At 43.5% G+C, this 27,500-nt stretch overlaps 1 protein-coding gene across 1 annotated transcript in view; it reads right to left on the bottom strand.

Annotated features, from left to right (window-relative positions):
* celf4 (CUGBP, Elav-like family member 4) overlaps positions 1-27,500 on the bottom strand; it is a gene marked incomplete at its 3' end in the record, with an annotated part of 153,001 nt that overhangs the window by 11,854 nt on the left and 113,647 nt on the right. The window contains exons 4-9 of the mRNA XM_080729064.1: positions 14,761-14,889; positions 8,443-8,522; positions 6,116-6,256; positions 5,141-5,279; positions 2,772-2,927; positions 1-47 (exon numbers count right to left, since the gene is read on the bottom strand). The exon at positions 1-47 is cut by the window's left edge and continues 64 nt beyond it. Coding sequence (XP_080585190.1) covers positions 1-47; positions 2,772-2,927; positions 5,141-5,279; positions 6,116-6,256; positions 8,443-8,522; positions 14,761-14,889 — 692 coding nt within the window. The remainder of the gene's footprint in view (positions 48-2,771; positions 2,928-5,140; positions 5,280-6,115; positions 6,257-8,442; positions 8,523-14,760; positions 14,890-27,500) is intronic.

Genomic DNA, 27,500 nt, shown 5'->3' with positions numbered 1-27,500 from the left:
CAGGCCGTTCTTCTCCGACTCCTCCCTGAACATCACCTCCTGCAGGACTGGAGGGGAACAACACCTTGTTTTACCTTCACCGTCTTTCTCTCTCCCAGAGTTATGTATTAGAGTTAACACATTTCCTGCCAGTTTCTTCAAGTAGGCACTTTTGCACCAAAAGACGGAGATCTGATTAATTAACAAACTGACAAATTAACAAAAACTATGGACTTGAAAACAACACTACTTTATGTATTGTGTGTTTACAATACCGACTTAAACTAACCAAATTATTGATTGATTGATTGATTGATTGATTGATTGATTGATTGATTGATTGATTGAAGACTTAATTAGAAGTTTGCATAGAAAAAAAGTACAGTTTCATGACGGTACAGTTCACTGGTACAAGGTCAACTAAAAGGAGATCTTAGAAAATACTAAGCTTATTTTCACAGGAAACCATTGAAGTATCTCATATAACATTGAATGACAGACGGATAGAACACAGTACTATGCAGTAGATATAGTAAAAAAAAGTAAATACAAATAAAATAAACTATTTTTTGTCCACAATCCAACCATTTTCTTCATAAATGGGGGAAACAGCTGATCTATATAAGTACGCTCACAACGAATCGCATACCGTCGTGTTGTGAATTTGTAGATCACGACACGTAGAAAGAAAAATGCAACACTACAATAACCCCCCCCCCCCCCATCAGATCATGGTAGCAGCGTATATATCCTCTCCCCGGCCCTCCAGCGGGCCTGGGGGGCTGCTTTGCCAAAGCGCTTTTTACAGTTTAACAATTCACAATGGCTGGCTCTGCTATGCTTTGTCCCCTCGGCACGCTGGCTGTCCTTGGGCGATAGATTGTACTCCCAACGCAGCCTCCACGCTTCAAGGTCATTCCACAGCGTAGTTCCCCACTTCCACCGGGCTCTTAGTCTTACGTAACTCTGAGCACGTCTTAGAAAGTTGCTTTGCGTCAAGAGAGAGGAGCCGTTCGGGATGCGAGCTCAAGCTGATGTTTTCAATGCCGTCTCCGACAAGCGATGCTGTTCTTTATGTCAGGGGTCTTCAACAGGGGGTCCGGGACCCCTAGGGGGTCCTCAGAGTTACTACAGGGGGTCCTCCAAATCTTTGTGTGATAGAAACTTGTTTTTTCCCTTTTTTATATTAACCACTTCTGAGAACCTTAACAAAAAAAATAGCAGATCATCAAAGAGCTGTGGAGGGGAAAAAGAGCAGACTAAGTACAGTGAAAGGTCAAGTTTTTTTTAAGTATTGACGATTCAAGTGGTTGAATATCTGAAAACCCACAACATTAACATGAATCCAAAATACACTGATGATTGTGCTGTCAAATGATGAAACAGTGGAATCTATGAACAGGTTGTGGGGGTCCCTGCTTCATCTCTCTCAACTAAGGGGTCCTTGAGCTGAAAACGCTGAAGACCCCTGCTTTATGTCATTGATGTCGGGCAGAAACCTCTTATCTCCATATTTAACTCTTTGTGTTTCTTTTTGGTGACTGAATGTCCTCCTACGTGATGACGCTGCAACGTCTTACTTTTGACTTACTTTTGATCGCGACCTAACGGTCGCGATCAAAAGTAAGTGATCTAACAGCTCGAGACACGTTTCGAGCTTGTAGATCTGCTGCTTTTGCCGTTTTTGAAAAATAACAGTTTTTGCACAGGCTTCCACCCGACAGCGACTTGTGGTCTTTCATATCATCTTCACATACAGCATCGTCATCGTATGACGGTGTCATGTGAAAGTAGTGAGTAGCAGATCAATACAAAGTGTGTTGTGATCCGTCGAACGGTGCAGAAGATTCTTGAGAGACTTCGGCTGCAATTAAAATGCCCAAAACGGGAACGCCGGGTTGAATGTGGTTACGCCTGTCTGTGGCTTTTATAAATATTTAATCAGCTTGATGTTCAGGTCCTTCACGTCTCCACTTTCAGACCGCCTCGTCTCCTGGCCTGAAAGTCTAGTAGCGCTGATCAGAGAGCTCTGTAGGTCACGTGACTTCGCTTGGCCAATCAAATCCGGACGTTGCCTTTTTAACACCAAGCACCGTCCGTTCAAATCCAGTTTGTGACGCCAACCATCCAATCCCACAATGCAACTTGTTTACATGAAAATGTAAAGTACTAACAAGAGCTTGAGACTAATAATAACTACCCACTGGAACATCGACGTCAATCTACAATCTACAAAAAATAACCCAAATAATTAGAGGCTTTGTAATTAATTAATTAATTAATCAACATTAATCGCATGTTTAATCACATGTAAATATTTGACTTGAGAAGCAATTTCATTTCAATTAAAAGTGATTTTTTTTTCAAAATAAAATACAATTTGACAGCTTCTCCCATTGCGTCTGGGTTTGTTGCCTGTTGGTCGGTGCACCGGTATGATCGGTACACCTGAAACTCGTCCAGTGAGAAAGATTATTTGGTGCAAAAACTAAGCACGATTGAAATGCATAATCTTTTTTTAATCGCGTTAGTTTTCTGTAATTAATTGATCGAAATCCGAAAGTCCCAGTCCTAATTTCACATACAGTGTACAGACATGTGGTCAGACTCACCGGGGTACGGGTGGACAGACATGTGGTCAGACTCACCGGGGTACGGGTGGACAGACATGTGGTCAGACTCACCGGGGTACGGGTGGACAGACATGTGGTCAGACTCACCGGGGTACGGGTGGACAGACATGTGGTCAGACTCACCGGGGTACGGGTGGACAGACATGTGGTCAGACTCACCGGGGTACGGGTGGATCCCGTTGGTGAAGACGGCCTCGGTGGGGGGCTGGCCGTTGGCCTGGGGGGGGCCGGGCAGACCCGTGAAGCCGTTCACACTGATGGGGGAGGAGATGCTGGTCACTGTGGGGGCGCTGAGACAGGGAGGGGTGCTGCCTCCTGCACGGGACGGGACGCACGCACACACACACACACACACACCCACACACACGCACGCACACGCGCACGCACACACACACACACACACACACACACACACACACACACACACACACACACACACACACACACACACACACACACACAGGGACGTGCAGAGAATGTTAGAGAGGCAGGGGCTGACATTTCGAAAAGGGGACTTTTGGTGAAAATATCGAGAAATAGCAGACCTCTAAGCTCACAACGCTGTGGCAATGCCACGCGCTGAGAGCTCGCAGATCTGCTATTTTCACTATTTTTGACATTTGTTGAAAAATGTTTTGGGGGACATACTGTATGTCTCCATTTCAGAACAGCAGTGCATTGATATGAACAAGAAGTACTTTGTAATTTGTACTTTTGAAAACGTGACGCACGTACCGTACTTTAGTACTCCAGTACTCAAGTACAAATTTGACAGAGCAACTTTCACTTGCAGTAACCTCGCGTCACCAGGCTTTCTCAGGGGAAAGCCTGGTGTTAGTTAGTAACGGGCCGTTTGATCCGGTCTAGGCGGAAACCACAAGCAGAAGAAGCAGCGTCGCTTTGTTTTGGTTCCCCCCGTTTGTTTCCCCAATCCCTATTAAAATGCTCCAGTAGCCTAGTGTAGTCTTGTTTCCCCAATCCCTATTAAAATGCTCCAGTAGCCTAGTGTAGTCTTGTTTCCCCAATCCCTTTTAAAATGCTCCAGTAGCCTAGTGTAGTCTTGTTTCCCCAATCCCTATTAAAATGCTCCAGTAGACTAGTGTAGTCTTGTTTCCCCAATCCCTATTAAAATGCTCCAGTAGCCTAGTGTAGTCTTGTTTCCCCAATCCCTATTAAAATGCTCCTGTAGCCTAGTGTAGTCTTGTTTCCCCAATCCCTATTAAAATGCTCCAGTAGCCTAGTGTAGTCTTGTTTCTCCAATCCCTATTAAAATGCTCCAGTAGACTAGTGTTGTCTTGCCAGTCGCTAGGAGTTGGACTAAAAGATGCATTTACCAAACAAATTTTCCAAAAGCAAAACTATGCTGCATCAAGGGGTTTATTAGGTAGGCCCTAAAAGTATGTCCTTGAGCGCAGGGGAAATATTTGGGTTAAAAAAACTGAATCTGGTTTGATAGTTCCGGCCAAAGTGTAGTCCGTCTAGGACTACAACATGACGTAAAGTGGTTTCCGCTCCCGACAGGATCAAACCCTGAAAAGTGAAGGGACCCTAGGCTACATTTGCAGTGGAGTAATATTTGACCAGCAACTATACTTTGACTCAAGTACTGAGTACTTTGTCCAGCTACTGTGCCGGACACGAATCAAACGTGCAGAGTGATTATTTCTCCATCACATTATCCTCCCAGACACCGTCAGTTTAGCAGTCTTTATGGTTGGGTGGACCATCTGGCCATGCTGGCCAAATGTCAGAGGGTCCGGCCCAGCAGACACCATGATGTCAGGGGCCGTTTGGTGTCTGAAACTGGCCCTCGTTGTGACACAATGATGCAATAATCATAAGAATCAAGCATGAGCGCGAGGCGCGCGTGAGTTGAGGCGGCATTTTCAGCACCCTCTTGTGGACATACTCCTCATTACAAGAATTGTGCGCTCGCTTTTAAAGGAGTAGTTCACCCCCAAAATGTCTTAACGCGTGAGTTTGGAGGTCGGCTATTTTCAATGTGTGATACCACACTGAACTATAAGCATAATGAAGTTAACAGCATGGATTCAGGTATGTCATGGAAATGAGGCTTTTTGCATTTCTTTAACCATAGTAAAAACTGCATTCATGGTCTGGAGAGGGCACTTTTTACAGACAGATAAAAGGGCAGGGGCTCAAGCCCCCTTTGATGTCTATGCGTGCACGTGCCTGCTCATAAATGGTAAATGGTGCATTTCTATAGCGCCTTTATCCAAGGCGCTTTACTTAGATTGTGCATTACATTCACCCATTCACACACACATTCATACACCGATGGCAGAGGAAACCATGCAAGGCACCAACCTAGGGGTTCAGAGTCTTGCTCAAGGACTCTTCCACATTAACTCAGGGGGAGCCTGGGATTGAACTGGGAACCCTTCGGGAACCCTCCATGTTCTAATGACGGTTTCTCTACCCCTGAGCCAATGCCTCACCACCACCCCCTAAGTTACCTGACGTGGGTGTCATGGGTGCCTGCTCACCACCCCCACCCCCTAAGTTACCTGACGTGGGTGTCATGGGTGCCCCCGGGATGCCGTTGATGGTGGCCATGTGCTGCATCTGAGCGGCGGCGAAGGCAGCCATGGGACTGAGGTAGCCTCCCTGGCCCACTGACGCCATCAACGCTGCCTGCTGCTGCACCTGTGCAAAGTAGAGCTTCATCATACAAGGCTGTCGCACAAAACTAGTGAAAGATCTCGCGGTGCGAGGCGTTGTATGTGTGCTTGTAGATCGGCTATTTTCACTAGGTTAAATCTTTTTTTTAAAGTTATGAATACAAAACGGTTTTGTACATGCAAGGTTCTCGCCCGACAATGACGATATGTATGTACACAAAGGAGAGACCAGTATATGGTTCAGTGTTAGTTTAGTCAAAGTCTTTTGAATACAATTTTCACTTTAATCGACTAAATTTACAGTTGATTTTGTCAACGAAAATGTGTTTTGGCGGTGCTTTGAGGGGGGGGTAGGGTAGGTACCTACCTGGGCGTAGGCTCCGTACGGGGGGTAGGGTAGGTACCTACCTGGGCGTAGGCTCCGTAGAGGGGGGGGGGGGGGGTAGGTACCTACCTGGGCGTAGAGGGGGGGTAGGGTAGGTACCTACCTGGGCGTAGAGGGGGGGTAGGGTAGGTACCTACCTGGGCGTAGGCTCCGTAGAGGGGGGGGGGATAGGGTAGGTACCTACCTGGGCGTAGAGGGGGGGTAGGGTAGGTACCTACCTGGGCGTAGGCTCCGTAGAGGGGGGGGGGGGGTAGGGTAGGTACCTACCTGGGCGTAGAGGGGGGGTAGGGTAGGTACCTACCTGGGCGTAGAGGGGGGGTAGGGTAGGTACCTACCTGGGCGTAGAGGGGGGGGTAGGGTAGGTACCTACCTGGGCGTAGAGGGGGGGTAGGGTAGGTACCTACCTGGGCGTAGAGGGGGGGGGGTAGGGTAGGTACCTACCTGGGCGTAGAGGGGGGGGTAGGGTAGGTACCTACCTGGGCGTAGGCTCCGTAGGCTCCAAACTGCAAGGCCATGGGGTTGAAGATGCCCATCTGACCTGCCATCTGCTGCATGCGGCGGATGGTCCGCTCCTTGTCTGTGTCGGCGAACTTCACCACCAGACTGGACGAGGCGCCCTGCACGCACACACACACACACACACACACACACACACACACACACACACACACACACACACACACATACACACACGCACGCACGCACGCACACACACACACACACACACAACACGAGGCAACGTTATTGTATACGGGTGGGCCCTGAGAATATTGTAATTTGACCCATCCCCCCCAAAAATGATTGGCTAAAACACAAAGATGATATTGATTGCGACCAAAGGTCGCAGTGTACCATGAGAAATGTCACAGCTTGTCTCCGTCTGTGTCTGTCAGTCAGTCAGTCAGTCAGTCAGTCAGTCAGTCAGTCAGTCATTAAACCAGTCAGTCAGTCAGTCAGTCAGTCAGTCAGTCAGTCAGTCAGTCATTAAACCAGTCAGTCAGTCAGTCAGTCAGTCAGTCAGTCAGTCAGTCAGTCAGTCAGTCATTAAACCAGTCAGTCAGTCAGTCAGTCAGTCAGTCATTAAACCAGTCAGTCAGTCAGTCAGTCAGTCAGTCATTAAACCAGTCAGTCAGTCAGTCAGTCAGTACACATTTTTACAGTCTATGGTTCTATGGGTTTTCGCTCTGACATCACGCTCTGGCTTTTATGCCCATATATTTTATGCCCATATATAGTCGACGATGTGATGTCAGAACATGCCCATATATGGGCATTCCCAGATCACACTTGCAAATTAATTACGTCCTTGTCCGTTTTATGCCCATATGGAGATCCTTGTCCCGATGTCATCAATATCAAGGGCATATCTGGGAATGCCCATATTTGGTAATTCCCATATGTTCTGACATCACATTGTTGACTATCATGCAGGAATCTCCATATATGGGTAACTGGTCCGATATACGAATATCACTGGCCAGATGGTTAAGAATTGGCCGCCATGAGGCGTCTTACTAGTATTTAGTGCCAGCATCTTTTCCAGTTTGGGTGGGTATATGTGCCAGCCTTTGGGTGGGTATATGTGCCAGCCTTTGGGTGGGTATATGTGCCAGCCTTTGGGTGGGTATATGTGCCAGCCTTTGGGTGGGTATATGTGCCAGCCTTTGGGTGGGTATATGTGCCAGCCTTTGGGTGGGTATATGTGCCAGCCTTTGGGTGGGTATATGTGCCAGCCTTTGGTTGGGTATATGTGCCAGCCTTTGGGTGGGTATATGTGCCAGCCTTTTTTGACCATTTTGCCACAACTCTGCAGAGCCACAGCGAATCCAAAAATAGTGAATGAAGATTAGAATGCCTACTTTCACCTGCAAAAGAAAGCAATTAAAGGCTAAATCCGGTGATTTTGAGGATAGGCACCACGGACATGAAATAACCACCCGGAAATCTTAAGATTATGTCACGGTATATTCTTCTTTAGAATCTTGAAAAAATGTTGACACCGATGAATCTGAACTTCAAGTATACTACGTACACAATCTACGAAAACAATCGACTGATCGTTCATTAAAGATCTGTCACATGGGTGGGCCCCTAATCCTTACAGCAAGAAAGCAAGCACAACTCCAAAAATCTTCTCTTCTTAACATTTTTACCGGGTGCACGGTCGGGAACATAACTTTAGAAGAAGAGGATACCAGCACTCACGGGCCCCTAATCCCCCCCAACAAAAGAAAGGTAAATAAACATTGTTAACTCTCAAATACCTGGAACGCGCCCGAGTCGCGTTAGATTTTTAACCACTTTAACCATTATTTTATGCTTTAACTTTACAAAAATAGCAGATATACAAGCTCGCAGTGCGGCACTCGCTGCTATTTTTGAAAAATCGTGAAAATGAGTGCAAGTCTTTGAATATCTTTGACCCGATCTTTGACCTGACTTCTAAATCCTCCTTCTAAATCATGCTGTTCTCAAACCTTTTCATGTCAAGGACCCCCAAAATTACAGGTATTTGGCCACGGACCCCCCATCTCAGAATATGTTGTCCCAGGGACCACCCAGAAGTAAATATTTGAGTTACAAATGTTCGCTTTTAAGTAGATATATTCAAAGATTCAAAAATAGCAGATCTGCAAGCTCACAGCGCGGCACTCGGTGCCGCACTGTGAGCTTGTATATCTGTTATTTTTCAATAGTTAAAGCAGTCAATAATCCTAGGCCCTAAATGCGTTAAATAATGATACATAATGTTGTCAGGATGAGAGAGTAAGGCTGCACATACATGTATGGAGCTCACACTCACAGGCATGGTCTGGCTCCCATGGAGGGCACTGATGGCTGACTGAGCCTCACCGTGGGACGAGTACTTCACAAACGCACAGCCTGGGGGGGGGGGGGGGGGGGGGAAAGGGGGGGGGGGGAAGAGAGAGAGAGAGGGGGGGGGGGGGGAGAGAGAGGGGGGACAGGAATAGGAGAGAAAAATGCAGGATTTGAAAACAAATCTTTCGTTGCTGTCAGACGGAAACCAAAACGGTCCAAAACAACAAAAGTAGCTGCAGGTTCGCAAGCTTGAAACACATTGTGAATCTGCTACTTTTCACCAGGGGTGTAGTTGTTGTCCCCATTTAAAATGAAGCAACACGGAACTGAAAGTTCCTATGATTGGCCGCTAGTTGCGCTGTTCTGGTACCAGAAGCAACATGTTCTCCATAGGATTCCATTCATTTATCCAGAACTTTTACATTTGATTTTCTTACCTTAATAAACATTGTCATAAATGTTAACGTTAAAGCCTCGTTTCAATCACCACGATATGAGTTTTGTGAAAATATGGTCCAATTTACTGTATGTTATATATTTGATGTTATAACAGGGTATGCTGTAGGAGGGGCTTGTGATCAGGCTTGTGATGATTCTTCTTTGTGTGCTTTATTTTCGGCAAGCTCAACACCACATCCTCCCAAGTATCTCTACCTGACCGTTGGCAGCCAATAGCATTCTAGATGGTACCATTTCTACCTGACCGTTGGCAGCCAATAGCATTCTAGATGGTACCATTTCTACCTGACCGTTGGCAGCCAATAGCATTCTAGATGGTACCATTTCTAGCTGACCGTTGGCAGCCAATAGCATTCTAGATGGTACCATTTCTACCTGACCGTTGGCAGCCAATAGCATTCTAGATGGTACCATTTCTAGCTGACCGTTGGCAGCCAATAGCATTCTAGATGGTACCATTTCTACCTGACCGTTGGCAGCCAATAGCATTCTAGATGGTACCATTTCTACCTGACCGTTGGCAGCCAATAGCATTCTAGATGGAACCATTTCTACCATGACCGTTGGCAGCCAATAGCATTCTAGATGGAACCATTTCTACCTGACCGTTGGCAGCCAATAGCATTCTAGATGGTACCATTTCTACCTGACCGTTGGCAGCCAATAGCATTCTAGATGGTACCATTTCTACCTGACCGTTGGCAGCCAATAGCATTCTAGATGGAACCATTTCTACCTGACCGTTGGCAGCCAATAGCATTCTAGATGGAACCATTTCTACCTGACCGTTGGCAGCCAATAGCATTCTAGATGGAACCATTTCTACCTGACCGTTGGCAGCCAATAGCATTCTAGATGGAACCATTTCTACCTGACCGTTGGCAGCCAATAGCATTCTAGATGGAACCATTTCTACCTGACCGTTGGCAGCCAATAGCATTCTAGATGGAACCATTTCTACCTGACCGTTGGCAGCCAATAGCATTCTAAATGGAACCATTTCTACCTGACCGTTGGCAGCCAATAGCATTCTAGATGGTACCATTTCTAGCTGACCGTTGGCAGCCAATAGCATTCTAGATGGAACCATTTCTACCTGACCGTTGGCAGCCAATAGCGTTCTAGATGGTACCATTTCTACCTGACCGTTGGCAGCCAATAGCATTCTAGATGGTACCATTTCTAGCTGACCGTTGGCAGCCAATAGCATCCTAGATGGTACCATTTCTAGCTGACCGTTGGCAGCCAATAGCATTCTAGATGGTACCATTTCTACCAATGAAAGTTGGTCAGTCAAGGCTTTTTGCGCTTTTACGTGACACAGTGGTATGTTCGAGTAGGGCGTTATTTTTTTAGAGAGAAGAAAAGAAAAAAAACACCAAAAACTATAATATGGAGATAAGAGCTTTCTGCCTGACACAAACAATTTCCTCCTCGAAATCAAGAATTATCCAGACATTGTTCCGACATGCTGCTTGTTCACTTTTCACCAATTTTCACCATTTTAAATGCTTTTTTACTTAGTGTACAGTACTCAAGTAAATGTACTTGAGTACTGATCACCACTGTGACGGACGGTCAATACGGGGGGCTTAAACGCGCCGGTCTCACACCACCAATAACACGCTTGGAATTCTCTGATGGGGGTGGGGGTGGGGGGGGGGGGGCTTAAAATGCCACAGCGCTCTGGTTGGGTGTCGCTTGCTTATTGACACCACGGCGGCGCTGATGAATTTGAATGATCCGACGTTCGTTCGGTCCCCCAGTAATTATGGAGCCCAAAGCCTCCACTTAGCCGCAGTAAGCCGGGCTGATGAGGCCTTGTTAATGGAGCTTCACGGAGGAATCTGCGATGATCAAGCCCACTGTAATCATCTGGCTTAGTTACCGTCGGGCCGCATTGATTGGCTCCTCCTAAGCCCACTGATGAACCTCCATAATGCTGGACTTGGTGGTTGGACGCAGCGAACGCTGACAAATGTTTCTGAAAAGGACAACTTTTCCCCTTTCGGCGGCGTCACACATAAACCCCCAGCGGTTGATGAGGGAGTGTTGACTTATAGGCTGGGACCATGCAGGGGTGTCGCACCACATTCTGGGGGCCCTGGGTACAAGGATTCACTGCGGGGCCCCCCATGAATGTTCTTCATCGGGGGGACCTGGGAACGCATTATTACGCACTATTTTGCACTTTAACTATTGAATATATAGCTATTATACAAGCTCACAGCACCGAGTGCCACGATACGAGCTTGTAGATCTGCTATTTCTGAAAAATCTAAAGTCTTTGAATATTAAGGTTATTGCGAAAAAAAAATGTTTCTACGTCAGTGGTGCTCAAACTTTTTCATGTGAAGGACCCCCAAAATTATATGAATTTATATATATATTCAAGATTTGCACAAAACTTTAAAAAAATAGCAGATCTCCAAGCTTGCAGCGCAGCACTCGGTGCCGCGCTGTGAGCTTGTATATCTGCTATTTTTCAATAGCTAAAGTATAAAATAATTCAAGGCCCCTCCACCTTGGGCCCCTAGTGACTCAGTCCCACTTCCCCCCCCCCCCCTCCCCCTTGTGACGCCCCTGGCTGGGACGTTGACGAGCTCTCTCTCTCTCTCTCTCTCTCTCTCTCTCTCTCTCTCTCTCTCTCAGTGGGTGGGTGGTGGTGATGAATTGCCTCACGGAAAATGTGACTTTTCTTTCGGGGGAGGGGGCAAAACTTTATAATTTACGCAAAGCCATGTAAGTCGACTCCCGAGGTTAATAGGGTTCACGCGCCGGGACTTAGACGGGGGTTTGTCCCACCATCCCTCTTCTGTGGACAAAGCTGACGGCCTTTTTTTTTTTTTGCTTGCTTTTTAAATTCGGGACACTGAAATTATTAGTCTAGAAACTGTCCACGTCTGTCAAAACCCCAACGCAGAGAGAGAGAGAGAGAGAGAGAGAGAGAGAGAGAGATATCTCGGCGACATCATCATCACTCAAGCTTAGCTTAAACTTTCAAAGTCACCTAAAACTTTTTTCTTTTTAAAAGCCTGGATCGATTTTTTTCCACCTCAGCCTGTAAAAGACTCCACCAGATTCACCGCTGCTTGTAAATATTATGCTTAGACAAACAGCTTGGCTGTTTCCGTCGTGCTGTATTTAAAGGACAACTCCACCCTAAATCACTTCTAGGCTCATTATCCTACTTATATTGATCCAAAATTACTGTCCATGGGGTCTATTAGGCAGAAATGCCCCTGTTGTCCAGTTTCCCCAGCAGAACCCAGCAGCTCTCATAGCATAGAGTGGAGCCCATAAGCTGAATGCTCACCCCAAAACATGATTTATGAGATTTTGGCGGCTTGTGTGGGACAACCAAGGCATGGATGTGTTTGTAATGACAAATAGTAACACATTCATGAAAAATAAAAACCACAACAAATAGCGTAATAGCGATAGGCTAATAGACTCCACTCTGCTGGGTTCTGCTGGGGAAACTGGACAACAAGGGCATTTTTGCCTAATAGACAGTTTTTTTTTTTTTTTTTTTTTTTGGATCAATATAAGTAGGATAATGAGCCTAGAAGTGATTTAGGGCGGAGTTGTCCTTTAAGTACAATTCTGGGGTTGTTTTTACTTTCTTCAGTATTTGAAATAATTTCAATAAATGTACTTCTACTCCACGACATCTCAGAGGACTTTGTACTTTTACTCCACTACACTTATATGAAAACCTTAGTTACTAGTTACTTTGTAGATTTAAATTATTATTACAAAACCTAATAACCGCTTGGCCGTATACACTTTATATTTTGCAACCATTTGAAAATAGCAGATCTACAAGCTCACAATACGCCGCATAAAGGATTTCATCTTTTTTTAATACATGTTTTAAGGCCCATTCCCACTGGGCCAGATAACAGATATCTGGAGATATTTCTCCAGATATTTTTCCATGCAAAGTGGATGGTAGATACAGATAAATAAAATATATACCACAGATATTTGCCACAGATACTTTTATCTGTGGCAAAACATTTTTTTATCTGTATCTACCATCCACTTTGCATGGAGAAATATCTGGAGAAATATCTCCAGATATCTGTTATCTGGCCCAGTGGGAATGGGCCTTTACTTACCAATTTCCAATACTTTTACTTCTACTCCACTACATCTTGAATCCAAATATTACATTATTACTCCACTACATTTATTTGAGAACTTTAGTTACTAGTTACTTTTCAGACAATAATAATAATAAGGGTAATAATAATAATTTTATAATAATATTATAAAACATACATAAACCACTTTAGCCCTATTTTATACCTTGGCTAATTTCAAACATTTTGTACTTTTACTTTTGGTACTTTGAGTACTTTTTGATGCCAACACTTTCACACTTTTATTCAAGTACATTTTTAATTGTACACTTTTACTTGTAACAGAGTATTCCTAATAATATTCCAGTATTGATACTTTTTCCACCACTGAGTAAAACACGTGAGTTCTTCCACCATCACTGTGCGTGCTTCTGAATGTAAAGCCCCTTTTACACTGCCTGTGCTTCTGAATGTAAAGCCCTTTTACACTGCCTGTGCTTCTGAATGTAAAGCCCCTTTTACACTGCCTGTGCTTCTGAATGTAAAGCCCCTTTTACACTGCCTGTGCTTCTGAATGTAAAGCCCCTTTTACACTGCCTGTGCTTCTGAATGTAAAGCCCCTTTTACACTGCCTGTGCGTGCTTCTGAATGTAAAGCCCCTTTTACACTGCCTGTGCTTCTGAATGTAAAGCCCCTTTTACACTGCCTGTGCGTGCTTCTGAATGTAAAGCCCCTTTTACACTGCCTGTGCGTGCTTCTGAATGTAAAGCCCCTTTTACACTGCCTGTGCGTGCTTCTGAATGTAAAGCCCCTTTTACACTGCCTGTGCGTGCTTCTGAATGTAAAGCCCCTTTTACACTGCCTGTGCGTGCTTCTGAATGTAAAGCCCCTTTTCCACTGCAAGGTGGAACCAGAACTATCAGGAACCTGAACCTATGTTTTTGGTTCTGTTTCTTGTTTCCATTGCGTACGGCCCGGTTCCAGACAAGGTCCTGCACTAAACCTTAGTTCTGGGAACCTATGGGCGGGGCCAGCAGTGCCGCTGGTCTTTAGTTCTGGTTGTATGGAAACGTAAGCAGAACTTTGGTCCCGGAACTTCACAGGTTCTTGAAAGCTCTTGGTTCTGGAAAGTTCTGGTTCTAGTTCTGGATTGGCCCTAGCTCTGGTCCATCGCGTCACCTCCAGTGACGCTCTGACAGACCCGTCGGCAAATGACTAGACCGCGTTTTCTCAGCCCCTACGAGCGCTCAACTTGAGTCAAAATAAACTAAACTACTTCACTACTCACCAAACCAAAGGTAGTTTTGTGCTGTTCAAAGTCTATTCTCCACGGTGGTGAGCCCCTCAGCACCCCACCCACTCTGTAAAATACATTATGTTTGTCATGAAATAAAACGCACCCACCTCGAGCCACCCAGCGGCCACCGCAGATACAATGGTTCACAACCTGGAAATAAGCGGCGGTCGAGTTGGATGCACTTTATTTCATGCCAAAAATACTGTGTTTTACAGAGTGGGTGGGGTGCTGAGGGGTTCACCACCGCGGAGAATAGACTTTCAACAATGCAAAACTACTTTTGGGTTTGGTGAGTAGTGAAGTAGTTTAGTTTATTTTGACTGAAGTTGAGGGGCTGAGAAATCTCGGTTTATTCATTTGCCAGATGGAGCAGAGCTAGGTTGGCCCTACAGTGGGAATGGGGCTATTAATGACTGCAGAGGATGGATGGAATGGTTGTAAACGTTCTCAGACCCACCTTTGCTGTTCCCGTCGGGACCTCTTAGGATGGTGCACTCCTCAATGCTGCCGAAGGCCTCGAAGAGGCGCCTCACGTCGTCCTCTGACTGCTGCTTGTTGAGCATGCCCACGAAGAGCTTTCTGTCTTCTGAAGCAAACAATGATCCATCACAATCAGAGGCTTCGCTCACGTAAACAGAGGCCAGGTGGAAGACAGACAATATCATCACCATTACACTCACAGTTGATATGCTGTTATGTAATTCACCCTTTGTCAAGTCCCGCCCGTTGTCCCACCCCTCTTTGCACCCATTGGTTGCTGTGTCTTGGTGGGACAAAAGTCCTTTCTCTCCATCCACTATGAATTCATTTGCTTCGTTCTTATTGTTATTTGTGTGTATTCAATTCTCATTTTAAACCTGGTTTCAGTAAAAAATGATGTTTTAGCAAATTCAACATAAAAAAGTCGGAACGAGCCTGCTGGTTGGTCAGCCAGGGACCAATCAGAAGGCTGACAAAGGGTGAATTGCAGTACATTGTTTACATTGTGTGAATCATTGAGTTTTTTCTGTCGGGTGGAAAACTTCCAAAAGTGTTACATTTCAGGATTCAAATTCAAAAATAGCTGAAGTAGCTTATTATCTAGAAGCTTGAAACTCCACGTTTGGAGACGCGCTTCGAGCTTGTGGATCTGCTGTTTTGGATGCTTTTGTGTGACGCTGTAATGTGATCAAGTAGGGTAGGGGTCTTCAACAGGGGGTCCGGGACCCCTAGGGGGTCCTCAGAGTTGCTACAGGGGGTCCTCCAAATCTTTGAGTGATAGAATCATTTTTGTCCTCTTTTTTATATTAACCACTTGAACCCTAGCGTCCATATTCTGAGAACTTTAGCCAAACATAGCAGATCGGCTATTTTTGGCAAAGAGCTTTGGAGTAGAAAAAGAAAACGCCTGTACATCCTCTCGTCTGGTTCAAAAATAAAAAAAGACAGTTTCGCTACTCACGAAACAAAGACAGCTTTTGGGAGTTGAAAGCCTACTTTCCTTAGTGGAAGCACTCGGACCCCCCCCCTCTCTACCATATAAATGAAAGAAAACACAGTTGTAACTTGCAAGGTTATTTAGTTACAATCAACTGCAACACAACAGTGGGCAGGGTCCATGAGCCAACTCAAGGTTGTTGACTGATTTACCACTGTTTTAAGCCAATCAGAATCCTTTATCTGAACATGTGACCACAAAAAGTGGTAGAAATGTCCATTGACCAGATTTTCACTCTCTCTCTCTCTCTCTCTCTCTCTCTCTCTAGGTCGTCCTCAGACGAGCCCTCCATCGTCGCTTCCAGTCATCCCGGTTCTCCACACATCCGGCCATCCGGTGTATTTCAGACCTGAGGTGGGGGCTCCCAAAAGTCGTCTTTGTTTCGGTGAGTAGCGAAACTGTCTTTTTTTTAATTTTTGAACCAGACGACATGGTTCTGCAGGCGCAGCGGATGTAGAGTAACATAACGTTAAGGAGAACTTCTTCTAGCGCTATGGACCAGAGCTACAGGATGTCCTGGGCAAACATCTAATTTGTCTTTTGGTTCTTGAGCTAAAAAGTTTAGGAACCCCTGGCCTGTTCTAAACAGGATCCCCTCGTTTCAAAAGTAATTTTTGGGGTGGCGGTGCAACTCAAGAGGAGCCAGCCATGCATGTTTGGGGTTACTCAAATATTTACGGTTCATCTTCCAGGGAGCAGAACATAATGCACTGGGATAGTTTCACTGCAATCTTCCTTCCTCCCCCCATAGATCTATAGTTTCACTGCAATCTTCCTCCCCCCATAGATCTATAGTTTCACTGCAATCCTCCTCCCCCCATAGATGTTGAGGAGAGCCTGTGTGTGCTTTATACGGGCGGTGCTGCGGGAAAGGCCATGGGGATCAACCAGCAAACATCTCGTCACTGTCGGGCAGAAACCTCGTATCTCCAAGTTTCAAATTTGTATGTTTTTTTTCGCGAAGTAAAGCCCTGCTTCATCAGACAAGGCCGTCACACAAAAGTAGTGAAAACAGCAGATCTACAAGCACACAACGCCTCGCGGTGCGAGGCGTTGTGTGCTTGTAGATCGGGTGCGAGGCGTTGTGTGCTTGTAGATCATCTGTTTTCACTACTTTAGTAATTTTTTTAAAATGATGAGAACGAACGGTTTTGGACATACAAGGTTTCCACCCGACAACGACGGTCTGAAAGGTTTCATCCTCGCAGAGCGCATTATGTTTCATGGCAGGCTGCCCGTTCCATTGTGAGACGTCTGGTGTGCGGAGAGGAGAGTTGTTGGCCCCAAGGTCGGAGCTGGGGAATCAGCAGGGGTCGTTGCCTTGACTTTGGCTCAATGGAGCTACGAGGCAAACCCTGTGGCAACGCGGCCAGTAGAGACTAGAGAGCCACTGTTGATTTGTCTTTTGAGTAAAAAATCCACTTGGTTTTAGTGACTTTTTAGTCATCTTACATGTTTTAGATTTAGTCTGGTTTTAATCGACTAAATATTCTAAGATTTTAGTCGACTAAATATAATGTTGATTTTGTCGAATGTTGAAGGTGTCGTAATGCCTGATTGTACACTTGGATGAATAGCCGATCTACAAGCTCACAACGCGGCACGGCGCGTTGTGAGCTTGTAGATATGCTTGTAGATATGCTATTTATTATGCTATAGACGAGCTTGTAGATATGCTATTTATTATGCTATAGACGAGCTTGTAGATATGCTATTTATTATGCTATAGACGAGCTTGTAGATATGCTATTTATTATGCTATAGACGAGCTTGTAGATATGCTATTTTCAGAGGTGCAAAACCAGAGCGCAACCAAACATGAAACAACTCGTCTTCTAGTTCTTCTCGATCTCTTCTCAACTAGTCCCTCCCAAACGTTTAGTCTAGTTTTTATTTGAAGACGGAATTGACAGTATATTTTGTCATAGTTTTTTATTTAGTTTTCTTCAGTGAAAAAAGGTAGTGAAAATAGTTTTAGTCAACAAAATGAACTCTGCTTGAGATAATGCTGTGCAAAGTGCGTCTGTGGACGGACAGACTGACACCGCTATGCTTTTAGTTTAGTCAAGTGAGTTTTGGCTGCCAGAATACATACTGTATTTATACCAGTAACACTCCCTAATCGGGAGATAAGCGACCGTAGGTCACATGTACACACAAAGAGGGCTGTAACTGCCATTGGTTCCTAGTTGTGTGGGCAATGTGTAGACATACTGTGTACCGATGTGCGTGATTTTAGGGCAAAATCTGTAGGAGCAGTGTCCAAAAATGTGTTTTGCAAGAATCGGCCTCATGGTGGCGCTAGAAGAGGGCCATGTGAGAAATGAGGGGTGGGGTCTCCGCGTTGCCTTGGTGGACGAATAGGTACCGGCCCCGGCTCTCCCGGACGCTCCTAGCCCGAGTTACGGCATTTTATGTGAGCTGCAGTGGAGGGGGTCCTCCACTGGGGGCGCCACCACTTTGGCATCCGTTCTGGAGCACCAGGAGTCGGTGGTCCCCGGGAATTCCCCGTGAGCAGCCATGTTGGAGTGGTTATTTGGTCATTTTTGCACATTTGGTCTTTTTTTACATCTGGGGGTCCCCCAGGGACCTGGGGGTCCCTGGAGCTCCGGGGGTCCTTGGAGGTTGTAGTTTGGCAGCCAAGGAGCGTGTGTGCAAAATTTGGCATGGATCGGGGCAACGGTTGCGGAGATATGAGCAGGGCAATAGTGTGACGTGTGAGGTGTGACAGACAGACGGACAGACAGACTGACTGACTGACTGACTGACTGACGGACTCACTCACAGTTTGTGCAGGTTTTGATAGTAAGTGCGACCTACGGTCGCAATTAATACATACTGTATTTATATTACATAGAATACATACTGTATTTATATTAATACATACTGTATTTATATTACATAGAATACATACTGTATTTATACCAGTAAGACTCCCTAATCGGGAGATAAGCGACCGTAGGTCACATGTACACACAAAGAGGGCTGTAACTGCCATTGGTTCCTAGTTTTGTGGGCAATGTGTAGACATACTGTGTACCGATGTGCGTGATTTTAGGGCAAAATCTGTAGGAGCAGTGCCCAAAAATGTGTTTTGCAAGAATCGGCCTCATGGTGGCGCTAGAAGAGGGCCATGTGAGAAATGAGGGGTGGGGTCTCCGCGTTGCCTTGGCGGACGAATAGGTACCGGCCCCGGCTCTCCCGGACGCTCCTAGCCCGAGTTACGGCATTTTATGTGAGCTGCAGTGGAGGGGGTCCTCCACTGGGGGCGCCACCACTTTGGCATCCGTTCTGGAGCACCAGGAGTCGGTGGTCCCCGGGAATTCCCCGTGAGCAGCCATGTTGAGTGTTGGTTGGAGACATTTGGTCATTTTTGCACATTTGGTCTTTTTTTACATCTGGGGGTCCCCCAGGGACCTGGGGGTCCCTGGAGCTCCGGGGGTCCTTGGAGGTTGTAGTTTGGCAGCCAAGGAGCGTGTGTGCAAAATTTGGCATGGATCGGGGCAACGGTTGCGGAGATATGAGCAGGGCAATAGTGTGACGTGTGAGGTGTGACAGACAGACGGACAGACTGACTGACTGACTGACGGACTGACTGACTGACGGACTGACTCACAGTTTGTGCAGGTTTTGATAGTAAGTGCGACCTACGGTCGCAATTAATACATACTGTATTTATATTACATAGAATACATACTGTATTTATATTAATACATACTGTATTTATATTACATAGAATACATACTGTATTTATATTAATACATACTGTATTTATATTACATAGAATACATACTGTATTTATATTAATACATACTGTATTTATATTACATAGAATACATACTGTATTTATATTAATACATACTGTATTTATATTTCTGCCAAGATCGACGGTGCCGATTTCATGAAGTTCAACACGATTCACATGTTCATATTAATTACTCTAGAGCATGGATCATGTTAAAACGGTACATTGAAAGTACATCAAATCGTAGCATTATAATATGAGATATATATGTTATCATTATAATATGAGATATATATGTTATCATTATAATATGAGATATATATCATTATAATATGAGATATATATGTTATCATTATAATATGAGATATATATGTTATCATTATAATATGAGATATATATGTTATCATTATAATATGAGATATATGTTATCATTATAATATGAGATATATATGTTATCATTATAATATGAGATATATATATATGTTATCATTATAATATGAGATATATGTTATCATTATAATATGAGATATATATGTTATCATTATAATATGAGATATATATGTTATCATTATTATATGAGATATATATGTTATCATTATAATATGAGATATATATGTTATCATTATAATATGAGATATACATATGTTATCATTATAATATGAGATACATATGTTATCATTATAATATGAGATATATATGTTATCATTATAATATGAGATATATATGTTATCATTATAATATGAGATATATATGTTATCATTATAATATGAGATATATATGTTATCATTATAATATGAGATATATATGTTATCATTATAATATGAGATATATATGTTATCATTATTATATGAGATATATATGTTATCATTATAATATGAGATATATATGTTATCATTATAATATGAGATATACATATGTTATCATTATAATATGAGATACATATGTTATCATTATAATATGAGATATATATGTTATCATTATAATATGAGATATATATGTTATCATTATAATATGAGATATATATGTTATCATTATAATATGAGATATATATGTTATCATTATAATATGAGATATATATGTTATCATTATAATATGAGATATATATGTTATCATTATAATATGAGATATATATGTTATCATTATAATATGAGATATATATGTTATCATTATTATATGAGATGTATATGTTATCATTATAATATGAGATATATATGTTATCATTATAATATGAGATATACATATGTTATCATTATAATATGAGATACATATGTTATCATTATAATATGAGATACATATGTTATCATTATAATATGAGATACATATGTTATCATTATAATATGAGATATATATGTTATCATTATAATATGAGATATATATGTTATCATTATAATATGAGATATATATGTTATCATTATAATATGAGATATATATGTTATCATTATAATATGAGATATATATGTTATCATTATAATATGAGATATATATGTTATCATTATAATATGAGATATGTTATCATTATAATATGAGATATATATGTTATCATTATAATATGAGATATATATGTTATCATTATAATATGAGATATATATGTTATCATTATAATATGAGATATATATGTTATCATTATAATATGAGATATATATGTTATCATTATAATATGAGATATGTATGTTATCATTATAATATGAGATATACAGGTATATGTTATAGGGTTGAGTGCAGTGGTGGATCGTAACAATCTACATGTGGTTGTTGTGGGGCAGAAACCTGTGCTATCAGTTCACCTTCCATGTCATGTTGTTGTTCACAACCTCAGTCTGATCTCTGATCATCTGAGAGCTCCACAGTCTGGCCATGCTTTTAAGAGAGAACTAAAGACTTTCCTTATATGGTTAGCTTCTTAGGTTTTATAAACCCTGCCTCTTACTTATTATTTACTTATTACTATTTTTGTTTGGACCCAAATAAAAACCCTTTCATTCCGCTCTGAGTTACAGCTAATGTTAATGCTTAAATAAATAAATACAAGATACCAGTATACAATACATGACTGGCCTTCTTATTGATTCAGTTGCATTTCTTTCTTATGTAGCAAAGAGGTTCTAAGCAATTATAGTGCATTTATTGTGGTTTCGGAGAGCTACGAGGTTCTGTGAATTCATTGTGAAAGTACAGCAGTGAATTGATATAAAAATGTAATGTACTTTTGAACACTGAAGTCTTTATAAAATCAGGTCCATGCATACTGTCAGCTGACATACTATCAGGTCCATACTGTCAGCTGACATCCTTGTAAAGAATTCCTCAAAGCAACTTTTACTCGTAGTTGAGTATGAATTGACCAGAAGTATCTTTACTCAAGGACTGGAGTCGAGTACTTTGTCCACCATTGATTGATTGATTGATTGATTATTTAATTGATTAATTGATTGAATGAGGCAGTGGATGGTGTGAGGTCCCGTAGCGACTGGTCAAGATGCTTGAAGCCACACGGCAGTGTCGTGATGCGGCGCGTTGTGCACTTGTAGATCGGCTATACTTTAAAATGTTGCTAAACAGCCGCGGTGTGGAAGCCTACAGTGTGTGTCTGTTAGTTAGCAGATTAATGAGCACCGATTTGTTTACCTTCAGAATGCACGCTGTGCACTGAGGCGTGTGTACGTGTGTGCGCGTGCGTGTGTGTGTGTGTGTGTGTGTGTGTGTGTGTGTGTGTGTGTGTGTGTGTGTGTGTGTGTGTGTGTGTGTGTGTGTGTGTGTGTGTGTGTGTGTGTGTGTGCTGCCTGGCAGGGTGTCCTTGCCGAGTCAACAAGACTAATCTGCGCTCTGGCCTTGCACTTGGAGCGGTGTGGGGTGGGGGGGGGGGTTTACAAGTGTGGCTTGAACGTGCACGTGTCGACACGCACACACACACACGTAGGCTACACACACACACACACACACACACACACACACACACACACACACACACACACACACACACACACAGTAGAGACACCGCATTGGTAAAATAAAACCTATATACTCATAATCAGTTGGAGATCAAATCAAATCAATATGTACTCCAGATAGAAGCTTCTGAATGTCTGAAGAGGTACAGTACTGCATACACATACACACATACGCACACCCAGAATAAAACATATATATGACTGGAATTCTCCCAACGGTACACATTTAAAAGGCACAACTGGCATTATGACAAAAAAACTAATGTAGAGCTGCATTCTGCTCTGATTTGAACCGTAGTCAAGTCTTAAGGTCTTTGCACACTGCTGCATTTTTCGGGCCGAATATCGGAGTGAATTTTGAACACGTAAATAAAAAAATCAACCTCACGATATGTCAATCACGTTTGCACACCGCCGCCTGTTTCGTATTTATTTTCGGACCAGGGTTGATTTTTTCCGATTCTTGCTCTCTCTCTCTTTCCCCTCTCTCTCCCTGGCCTACGGCTTTCGGATTTCCAAAACGCAACGAAAACACGCAGTGCAGTGTGCAACCAGCTTTACTCCAAATGTTTTGCCTACTTTGTCACACACATGTTGTCACACACATGTTGTCACACACATTTGTCACACACATTTGTCACACACATGTTGCATTCCGATCAGAATTGCAGCTCAAATCGCGGTACATTTTGAACTGCTATGTCCAGCACGGCGGCATAATTGCGTTGCACGCCGATGCACAAATGCAGGCTTTTATTCATCTGGCAACTTTTGTATTATATAACTTATGTAATATATAACTTATTGTATATATATAACTTATGTAATATATGAATGTATTAGTATTCATCCTGATTTGTTTAGGCAAAGACGAAGCAAGGACACCTTTAAGACCCCACACCCCCCCAAAAAAAAAATAAAGTTAGGGAAGGAAATCGTCAGAATAGAGATGAGAGAGAGAGAGAGGGAGAGAGAGACTACAAGTGGAAGCCTGCATCGTATCCCCTCCCACCCTGGCATGCACGCACACACCACGCACGCACACACAACACACGCACGCACACACCACGCACGCACGCACACACAACACACGCACGCACGCACACACCACGCACGCACGCATACACAACAGACGCACGCACGCACACACACACACACACACACACACACACACACACACACACACACACACACACACACACACACACACACACACACACACACACACACACTCCCTCTCTCTCTCTCTCTCTCTCTCTCTCTCTGGGCGCTTGCCTCGGTCGCCCCCAGCTCCATCAATCATACTTAGAGAATGACCGAACTAAACAGAGGAGGAGGCCGCGTGCAATCCTTCTCTTTCTCCTTCTCTTTCTCCTTCTCTTTCTCCTTCTCTTTCTCCTTCTCTTCCTCCTTCTGCCTTCGCTCCCTTCCTTATCAACCTTCACCTCCTTGCACGCTCTATTTCTCCTGTTTCTCCCCATCCTCTCCTCTCCTCTCCTCTCCTCTCCTCTCCTCTCCTCTCCTCTCTTCTCTCCTCTCCTCTCCTCTCCTCTCCTCTCCTCCCCTCCCCTCCCCTCCCCTCTCCTCTCCTCTCCTCTCCTCTCCTCTCCTCTCCTCTCCTCTCCTCCCCTCCCCTCTCCTCTCCTCTCCTCTCCTCCCCTCCCCTCCCCTCCCCTCTCCTCTCCTCTCCTCTCCTCTCCTCTCCTCTCCTCTCCTCTCCTCTCCTCTCCTCTCCTCTCCTCCCCTCCCCTCCCCTCTCCTCTCCTCTCCTCCCCTCCCCTCCCCTCCCCTCTCCTCTCCTCTCCTCTCCTCTCCTCTCCTCCCCTCCCCTCCCCTCTCTCCCCTCTCCTCTCCTCTCCTCTCCTCTCCTCTCCTCTCCTCCCCCATACCTCTCTCGCTCCAGGGATGTTGCACCACATTCTGGGCCCTGGTTATACAAGGATTGACTCACTTTTTGTGCTTCTTTAACTATTGAAAAATAGCAGATATACAAGCTCACAGCACGGCACCGAGTGCCACGCTGCGAGCTTGCAGATCTGCTATTTTTGAAAAATCGTTAAAACCCATTATGAGAAAAGTCTTTGAATCTTTCAAATCCTTAAGGTTTTGAAATATTCAAACTTTTTCATGTGAAGGACCCCCAAAATGATATGTATTTGGCCACGGATCCCCATCTTAAAATATTTAGTTCCAGTTCCTACTAACGAAATTTTTCCGCATTGAATCCTGGAAAGTAGACGTTTTTGTTGGACATATGAGGTTTCCGCTGGACAGAGATAGAATTGTAAAGTTTCAAGGACTACAGTTTGTCCAGAAGCATCAGTCCTCCTCCTCCTCCTCTCATATCGATCCGTCAGGAGGCGTCTAGACACAGAAAACCTGCTTTTAGCTGCCAGTTCTGAAGGCAATGTTGGGCAAGTTTATTCCAAAACATTAATACATCACATTATGTTATGTCTGGTTGTTTTTTTATGACAAGTGATGCGTTGCCTGTGCAACACTACTGTCCGTGCAGTGTAGTGTGTTCATTATTACACTACTTTTTTGTATTATTTCCACTTACATACTGTACATACTGTACATACTGTACATACTGTACATGACTACTGATTGGATAGAACCATTCATTCTCACTCTCGGTCTCTCTCTCTTTCTCGTAATCATGCAGCTGCAACATGTCAATAGCCATGTTTCCATAAACTTATTCGAATTAGGGAAGCGAATTATCAGATTTGCGTATTAAGACTAAGCGAATTTAGCCCGTTTCCATTTGCGGGTGTCATTGGAATTAGCGATGGTCGCATCACTCGCATGGGTTGACAGAGTGCTCATCCTGCAAGTTTCAGCGTCCTCTGGAAGGTGGCCGATCTGCAAGCACACAGCGCCGCGCGGAGACGCGGAGGGCGAGCTGCTGTGAGCTTGTAGATCAGCCACTTTGGCACGCAACACTGTGTGATGAGGGGGACGGCCACGGATGGCTCGACTCCAGGAAGTGAAAACGGGAGGAATTTACACACGGTCCGTGTCACAAACAACAGGTTTGTTTTGTGGGCTAACACTATACAATGGACGTTAAGCGGCAGGGGAAAGTGTTAAGTTGGAGGACGATATGGACCCAGAACGTCATAATCTATTCGCATTTATTGTCTGACCCGTTTCCATTCACAAATGCGCATTTAGTTTATTCGACAAAGCCTCAAAATCCTCCTCCTCCAAGCGGATAATCTTTTTTTTTGAAGTGTTTCCATAAAAACATTTTGCGAATAAGCCGTTAATGCGCAAAAAGTGGCTTTATGGAAACGCCACTATATTCTTGGGAGCTATAGGGGCCCAAAACAACAACATAATATTTCATGTCGTCACTGTCGGGCAGAAACTCTCCAAGTTTCATATCTTTTTTTTGTAAGTTTCAATCTTTTTTTGTAAAGTGGCCTGCTTCATCATACTAGACTGTTGTATAAAAAAATAGTGAAATAGCAGATCTACAAGCACAGACCGCTTGTAGATTGGCTATTTTCACTGTTTTAAATTGTTTTTCAAATAACAAAAAAATAAGATTTTGCAGTACAATCAACACCAACGATATTGACAACAACGATACACTGCATCATATATCAGTGCAGAGGTGTAAACGGCGTGTATTTTAAGTTAAGAATGAAGGTATTGTGGCTCAGGTGGCGCCGTGGTAAAGTGCCTGCCCACCTAAGCAGGGGTTTGAACCCACCACGGTGCTTCTGGCGGTGTGGAGCGTCTCTCTGTGTTCGGGGGCAGAAAGCCAGGCAGCAAGGAGTGTTGGGTGGGAGGTGTAGGACCAAGGCTCTACGAGTTTATGTCCTCCCAGTGGGGGCTCCTCACCGGCACTCACTGACACAACGCTATCTGACAACAAGGCTGTGTCACTTTTAACCAAGCATCGGCTCTGGTAACAAGTCGCTGAAATGTTAGGCCTACTGTATATAGGGCTGAAGAGGGTAATGTATGTTTTGTTACATTCATCAAAATCTACAATAACTAATTTGAATATATCTATTTAAAAGCGAACATTTGTAACTCAAATATTTGCTTCTGGGGGGTCCCTGGAACAACATATTTTGAGATGGGGGTCCGTGGCCAAATACCTTCAATTTTGGGGGTCCTTGACATGAAAAAGTTTGAGAACCACTGATTTAAGGATTTAGAAGTCGGGTCATAGATCGGGTCAAAGATATTCAAAGACTTGCACACATTTTCACGATTTTTCAAAAATAGCAGATCTACAAGCTCGCAGCGCGGCACTCGGTGCCGCACTGTGAGCTTGTATATCTGCTATTTTTCAATAGTTAAAGCATAACATAATGGTTAAAGTGATTAAAATCTAACGCGACTCGGGTGCGTTCCAGGTATTTGAGAGTTAATCAAAATCTACAATAACTAACTTAAGTTTTCTAATAATTGCTGTGGAGTAAAAGTAGCCTATTTGCCTCTGAGATGTAGCGGAGTAGAAGAAAAAGTACTGACAATTGGAAATACTCCAGTAAAGTAAAAATACCTCAAAATTGTCCTTGAGTAAATTATGTATTTAGTTACTTTACACCACTGAAATGCTGCAACCTCATCTATTGGCACGGATGATGGCGAGGCTGTTGAGTGATTTTAAGTAAAAGCACCAATACTGCAATACACTGCTACAAGTAAAGGTCTGGGAATCAAACATTTACTTGAGTAAAAGTACAAAAGGATTGGCATCAAAACTTCCCATTTCACATGTTTTCTCATCATTTAAAATACCTATGAAAATGATTTTAAAATAGCAGATCAACAAGCTCACAACGCGTCGCTTTGAGCTGGTATCGATGCTATTTTCAAATAGCCAAAGTATGTAAGGAATAATAATAATAATAATAATCAAAATCTACAAAGTAACTAGTAATTGTAGTGGAGTAAAAGTACAATATTTGCCTCCGAGGCGAAATGGAGTATAACATTGGTAAAGCAAAGAATACCTCAACATTGTACAGTACGTGAGTAAATGTACTTAGTTACTTTTC

Source organism: Nannobrachium achirus (assembly GCF_963921795.1).
Source record: "Nannobrachium achirus genome assembly, chromosome: 6".
Lineage (NCBI taxonomy): Eukaryota > Metazoa > Chordata > Actinopteri > Myctophiformes > Myctophidae > Nannobrachium > Nannobrachium achirus.
Note: the sequence above shows the minus strand (reverse complement) of the source record. Positions and strands in the feature narration are given on the sequence as shown.